At 32.4% G+C, this 7,885-nt stretch overlaps 1 protein-coding gene across 1 annotated transcript; it reads right to left on the reverse strand.

Annotated features, from left to right (window-relative positions):
• Nucleotides 1–4,818: 4,818 nt before the first annotated feature.
• Nucleotides 4,819–5,646, reverse strand: LOC131868833 (G-type lectin S-receptor-like serine/threonine-protein kinase SD2-2). Its single transcript, XM_059215672.1, has 2 exons — nt 5,002–5,646; nt 4,819–4,920 (listed from the first exon to the last, which is right to left on the reverse strand). The coding sequence occupies exons 1-2, from the start codon at nt 5,644–5,646 to the stop codon at nt 4,819–4,821; spliced, it is 747 nt and encodes a 248-aa protein (XP_059071655.1).
• Between the last annotated feature and the right edge of the window lie 2,239 nt (nt 5,647–7,885).

The following is a 7,885-nucleotide window of genomic DNA, read 5'->3' on the forward strand; positions in this document are numbered from 1 at the left end:
TATGATTTTGAGACAATTTAACGACGTGAGATTTCTGAATTTTGGTGGGTGATGCCCACCATATATAGCCTATTGGCTAATAATTCTGCAATCCCCTAAATTATATAGGAAGAAATTATAAAAATCTACTCCCCTCATGCACCATTACTGGCTTTCCTTTATTTTTGGCCAATATATGAGACACAACTAATCTCCACACAAAACCACATTCCATACCAAAATCAAAATATGCAAATCATGATAGATTTTTCACATGATTTTCATCATTCGAATCCTCATAATCAGCCTCCACAATGCTATTAAAACCTAAAAAATATGATGAAAAACCATCATGTTATGCAAATTTCTATTTTTGCAGGTGTGTGTTTTTATGTTGAGAATAGGCATAGGTCAGTAAATAAAGAATCTTAATGACTCAAAAAAAAATGTAACTAAAAACATAAAAGAAGACTCCTTTAACTATGAATATCAAAGAATGTCCCTTTTTAATTTAATACTAGTGCAAAGCAATCATAAATAAAATAATCTCTTTAAGGTTATACTTCAATAAGGTATTTAAAAATTAAGAGAGATAAGCTTGGTTTGTAACAACAGAAGTTAATGTTCTAAAGAAAATATTCCTTCACTAAAATGAAATATATTGTCATGGCTAAAGATTATATCAACTACTAGTCAAAAGAATATTCTCGACATATTTCACTCAAGAGTAAGCTATCAACAACTTCTATTCATGTAAATAATATTTTTTTGGCAAATTGATCAAGGAAAGTGGTGTTACTTATACATTTAGTCAACATTTTTTATTGGAAAAGTTGTAGACATATCTAGCGCTGCCTAGTTTCAACACTACGTAACTACACACAAATTCAATGATCTATAAGCCAATACATTGTGGCAATAATCAGGAAAATGTGTGGATTATTTTAATAGTAATGTAAAAATAGTATAATTCTACACCAAGCTATAGAAATTATAGCTTAGTGTATCCAAGCCGCAACCATGAGCCCCCTTCCATTATCACCTATGTCATTTGGGTTTTTGCATTATCGATAATTTGTGTAGATCATTTTCTCCTAGATCCTATTTTCTATTTGATGAGACATTTAGACTTTATTACTAAATTAAATTAACTCTCTAACTAATGACATTAGAAATTCAACATGATGACCTAATGCTAAGCCTATCTTGAGAAAACTTAATCACTCTCTATCAATAGATGGTCACCCACCAAGGAATAATTGTCCAAATAGCTATCCTTGAAAGACCTTTGTACGATACTAATTGCATAATAATATAATCTATGTTACAAAATATGCATGTGAATATTTGTTCACCCACTAGAATTATGCCAAATGGTTCCATTCTCTACTTCATGTAAGTATCAAATCAAACCTTAGAGTTAAAAGATCTTTCAAAAACCAAATAAAAGAAAATGGTGCGTATTCTATTTTCATTATGAAATTTATGGCATTACATTTATAATATTATAAATTGGGAGAAATAAAAATATTTAGTTAATTTTGATAATTGATAGATAAACACTTTTTTTAATTATAATTTATAATATTTTCTTTCAGATGCATTGGAAGTAGAATAAATATAATAGTATATAGAGATAATAAATAAAGATAAATAATAATATTATATAATATTATAATAATACAATAGAGTTAGAGACTGTAGTATTGTAGATTAAAGATAGTGGTGACATGAAAGACAAACATGTGATTAAAAGAAAGTAATCCTCCCTCACGGATATCAATAGTTTCTAATCCATGAAAATCATGCATATCTTGCATAAATATAATTATTTTTTATTGTTCGAAGCTCTTCAATGGTTAAATAGTCATGCCAATACTACCACATTCCACCAATACGCTATAAAGAACACAATTTATCACTAAAAAAATGAGAAGATCATGTCATGAAGCACACCACACAAAGTAGAGTACATTTACTATGAAACTCATTAAAAAAAACATCTAAAAAGATAAATCTTAAATAAATTATATCTTGTGAAATTTTATTTGTAGATGAATTCCTTCATTGAATGGTGAAACATGATTCAAATTGTGTTTATATGTTTGACCAAAGTAATTCATTTTATCTACCTACAATGAAGGTTGTACAACACATACTTTACCTTGTACTCTACACTAATGAAGTACAATATTGAATACAAATACAAGTTTATTCTTATATTTTTAGCAATACATTCTTCAAGTTCTAAGTATAGTCAATTGCAAATAAGAGTTACCTCATCCATCAACATCATTTCCTATTAGGGAATTTAGTTGATCATAACATCAGTAATTTGAAATGTTTTGTTTATCACAAATAGGGTTGTGAAATGGTTTTAATCAACAATGAAAGGCATATTGAAAAGAATTAATATTATCATGTTTCAACCTTGAATTCAACATGATATTTTATAGGCAAGATGGATCGATCATGTAATTAATTTTATTCTTTAGTATTATTAGTGAGGAATGTTTGTTAATAAATAAAGTTATATGATGATTTCAATTTATTTATTATATCTAGTGTATTTATGATCTATAATTAATAGATATTTTTAATGATGCAAGACACTTAAATTTATCTCAATCATCTATGTCTACAAAGTGTGTTTATCCTGTCATTATTCTATATGTGTTTGTGTGATTACCTTGAGAGAAAAACACATACCTTCTAAACACAATGATAGTCATATTCCATCAGACACTGTCGCTATTTCATGTGGTCCAACACATTGCAAGAATCCATCAAAGTTTTTCACTTGAGATATGAGTAAAATAAGCTTAGTGTGAAAATTTGTGCACTTGACATTAATGTATTTGTATTTCTATTGTTTAATGATTTTTGATCAATTTTAGCAATATTATATTTAAATTTCATTATATATTTGTGCAATTCCATTTATCTTTTTGTGGGAGTCAGGAATGCTAGGAATGGTGTCATTTTCAAATCAAACCCCATTGTCCCATGATGCTTACTATCATTTCTTTAATGGGGCATCCAAGAGGAATCAAAATTTTGTTGGGGGAGTTATATTTCTTAATCGAAGTCCTTGTGTCAAATTTGCAACTCGCTTGAGTTCTTCCACCAATAAATATGTTGAAACTAAATCTTTGAGATTGAGGATGCCTCTTGCACTATGATGTGTAAAAGACTGCCAAAAAAACATGTGTGAGGTTTTTTATTCATTGAAAAGGCAAATCAACTGTGTAGAGGTCAAACATCTTCATCTAGAAGAATGTGAAAGGCAATGACTTCTTTATTGCAGGGGAAAATCCTCATATAGGATACAAAATTTCTTTTGCATGTTATTTTCATTCATTGTGGAGGGCGATACATAAGATTGTGAGCATAAAGAGAAGTATATCATCAATTTGCTAAATCCCATGCAAGTGATTTAACCTACGATTTGCACTTATTTTGTCTTTGCTAGTACATCTCAGCAAGGCAATTTGTCTATAAGCAGACTCGATTCTTATTATACGCGACTCTCTGAAGGTGACTTCCATGGTGCAAGATGTGAACAAAAAATATTTGAATAAGTAGTCTTTAACTAGGTCCAGGCCACCCAAGCAATCTTGATTTAAGAATTAAGATTAAATTGAGTGAAGATAAAGTAGTATGGTTGACTGATAAATGGATTCTAGCGTCAACGAATGTGCTAAATCAAAAAATATCATAGGTTAAAGAACCTTCTACAAAATGACATAAGTTGAAAAGGTTCCCTTAAACAATAATCTTGTTCACAAGAATCTCAAGAAAGGAGATTGTTTCATATAGACATTTACGAATAACAAAAATATAACGTGTATGATCATAAATAGTCTCTGTCTTCTAGAAGGGAGTATGTAATAGAAACCATATTATTAGTGATGGTCAAAGTTGTGGCAAAATTAAAAGAGTGGAATGTTAAACGTGACTTGTTTATGCATGTTTTTCATGCATGTGTGATTTAAAAATTTCTTGTAATTCATTTTTTGAATAATAATAGAAACTTTCAATCAAAACAAGGGATATTGCAATAATATTGAAAGTGTAAAATGTTAATAGAAATATGGAAGAAAATGAGCATAGATCATACAATTCATTCATTCCACATCTATCTTGGAAGTAAGTCACGTATCCACTTAAAATAAAGAAAATCTATTAATAAAATTAAAATATGATTTTTTTATAAATTTAATTTATATACAAATAAAATAACTTATAATATATAAAAAATAATATTCATCCGATTTAATTTTGACTTTCTTAAATGATAAAATGTTGAAGACAAAACTCTAAATAGATGCTAAGTTCACTTATGATAAACCTTATCTAGTACATACAAAATGGACTATAATCTAAAAAACCTTTAAAGTGGTAACATTTTTAAACAGCTGAAATAACTACATGATTATTTTACATGAAATAAGAACCTCCAAAATTCTCAATCCTCCTATCAAATCAACCACTAATGAAAGAGTTTAAAAAAATATATAGATTAAAAAATCACTTTAAACATTTAACCTTATCATTAGGACATCCAAAACTTACAATAAAGAACAATACCTACATCCATTGATGAGAGGAACAAAATTAGTTATCTATCCCTAAGTTACCATCACTTCTTCCACATGAAATACAAATTTAACCCAAAGGTCCAAACAGTGAGCTGAACGCATACTTAATATGCCCTAATGTTCACTAGCTTTTTTATATTGAAATAGGTATACTAGGTATAGCTATCTTAACTAAAATTTGAGCTTAAATAACCTTCCTCTACATTTTACAATGCACTAACCAACCGCTTACAATATTCTAATTGGTAACATGGCTATAGGTGATGCTGCTTGTGTCACTTCGGTCCACTGGCCTGTCCATAACCTGTGGAGTTTGAGGCTCCACCTTCCCTTCCAGCATCTGCACCACTTGCATCATGCTAGGCCTCACTTCCTAATCCTCTTGAATGCATAACAAGGCTACAACACATAAACTTCTCACCTCTTCCATGTTTGCCTCCTCTGCAACACCCTCCTCCACAATGTTCATTGTGTTCCCCTGCTGAATTTGAGTTGCAGGCCATGGGGGAAAGTAAACCAAACTTGAATCTTGCACTTTTAAGTCTAGATTTCTTCGCCCCGAAATGATTTCCAAGAGTGTCATACCAAAACTGTAGACGTCAACCTTGGGAGTGATGGGAAGACAGGAGATCCACTCTGGAGCCAAGTATCCTCTCGTTCCCCTTGTAGTGGTCGGCACATGACTAAAATCTCTACCCACAAGCTTTGCTAGCCCAAAATCGACCAAATTAGGTGACAAATCACCATCCGGCAGAATGTTTTCCAGCTTAACATCGCAGTGAATGATGTGATCTCGACATTCTTCATGGAGATAAAGTAACCCTCTTGCAGTGCCTAGTGCGATCTCAAATTGGGTCTTCCAGTCGACTACCTCCCGTTTACTTTTGGAACTACCGGTGAACAGTATAGAATTTAGAGAACCCTTGGGCATGTAATCATAAACCAGTAACTGTCTTGATCCTTTTGCACAAAACCGTCGTAGCCTGACGAAATTGACATGTTGTATGTTGCCAAGAGAACTAATTTCTGCTCGGAATTGCTTTTCATCTTGTCGTGAACACTTCATTTTCTTTACAGCAACCACTGTACCATCTGGTAGAGATCCTTTGATCACCGAGCCAAATCCTTATCTCCCCACATAATACATTTGGACTAGATTTCCGATTGAGGTTTCCGACATAGAAGGTATATTATGGCCAAATTTGATTTTTTTTGAAAAAATGCCCTCATTCGTCATAATTCTGACGAAAATTACCCATTTGGTTTCAACGAAGAAGGCATTAGCAATGAGAATTTTCTTTTTTTCAAAAAAGTGCTTGAGTTCGTCGTAATTCCGACGACAGTGGCCATTACAAAATAAAAAAAGAGGTGGGGATTTCATTTGTTAATTGCAATCCCGCGTAGGCGTCCATGGTGACTTCAACCCCCAAGAACATTAAACCCACGTCGAAGGCAATCCCACACAGGAGGTAGATTCAAATTGCCCTAGTTTTTAATTTCATGTTGCAAAAAATATACATGTGGTGGTTAATTGTCCTAGTTTAACCTTGTAAAACCATAGAACTGTGATTGAGGAGTGAGCATTCAATTTTGTATCAGCAATCCCTTCCTCCCATATACGCACATGTTGATTGTTCACATGAGATCACATCTCTTTACGGCATCGTATCAAACAATTCACGAGCCTTGTCCATGTTTCCACATTTTGCATTCATGTCAAGCAAGGCATTTGCAAGTACAACACCTAACAAAATTCCTCTATCCGTTATGCTTTGATGGATGTCCATACCCTGTTCCAAAGCTCCCATTTTTGCACAAGTAGGGAGGATGTTGGCAAAGGTTGTAGAATTTGGCTTTATGCCTTCCAATTTCATTTGCTTGAAAGTGTCTAAAGCCTTTTCGACAAATCCATTTTGTGCATATCCAGCAATCGTTGCAGTCCACGAGACAACATTTCTTTATGGCATTCTATCAAATAGTTCACGTGCCTTGTCTATGCTTCCACATTTTGCATACATGTCTACCAAGGCAGTTACAACTACAACATCTAACAAAATTTCTCTATCCTTTATGCTTCGATGAATGTCCATACCCTATTCCAAATCTCCCATTTTGGCACAAGCAGGGAGGATAGTAGCAATGGTAGTGGAATTTGGCTTTACACCTGCCGATTGCATTTTCTTGAAAGTTTCTAAAGCCTTCTCAACAAATCCATTTTGTGCAGTTGCAACTACATCTGACAAAATTCCTCTATCTTTTATGCTTTGATGGATGTCCATACCCTATTCCAAAGCTCCCATTTTGGCACAAGCTAGGAGTAGGCTGGCAAACGTAACTAAAGAAATGCAATGATCAGCTCCAAAGACATCAAACCACTACTAACAAAACCGAGAGTCTAAAATATGATAGGGAATAGTGTGAGCTGTCCTGAAATAAAATATTTTATTTTCAATTTCAACTAAAACATAATTACTCAGCCATTTAATGTTATTAATAAGTGTTTAATTTATGAAAGAGATAAATGGTTGGCCACAAGTACATGAGTTACTAAATGCACACAAATAAGTGAATTTGATATTCAAAACTATCTACAATGAATTCAATTCTTGTCCATTAGTCATTTATGTTTGCAATAAGCATCTTTCTTTGTTTTTCTTAATCTTTATTCATAGTTATGTGCATATTTCACATTCTATAATTAGGATATCAATTGCTATGGCTGAACACTAGCATGATGTTTGTGTTGTGGTATAGATGCATGGAAACATAATTATGGGATTGTTATATTATAGAGATCATAAATCTAGATATCGCATATTAGTTATAGCTCTTCTTGGCTTGAGTCTAAAGTTGACATACAGTCATAAAGCCATTATTAGCAGATCTATCCATTTCTAGTAAAGACAATTGAGAAAGTCATTTTGATATTGAGAGTTTCTTATCTATTTACCTATTGATCATTATTAAGCCATAATATTTAGGTCTATTTATCTCTCTTGCAAAACCTCTGTAAGTGTCCTAGATTGTCCCTACTACTCACTATTCAATTCAAAAAAATGGAGTTCTAAAGATTTGTTGCACAAGATGGTGTTGAACGTATCAACAAGGCTAGCATGGAAGGCATGTTCAAGCTTCCACTTGTACAACTTACAACAAATGATTTGTTGATAGAAGAAATTCTTGAAATAGGGATACAATCGAAAGACAAGTAAGTACATACAAACCTCCTCAGTTGAAAGTAAATCTACGTATAAAAAGAGTACATTGAATCCCAATCCATAAACATAATAGAGATACCGATGGAG

Source organism: Cryptomeria japonica, unplaced genomic scaffold, assembly GCF_030272615.1.
Source record: "Cryptomeria japonica unplaced genomic scaffold, Sugi_1.0 HiC_scaffold_221, whole genome shotgun sequence".
In the NCBI taxonomy this organism is placed as follows: Eukaryota; Viridiplantae; Streptophyta; class Pinopsida; order Cupressales; family Cupressaceae; genus Cryptomeria; species Cryptomeria japonica.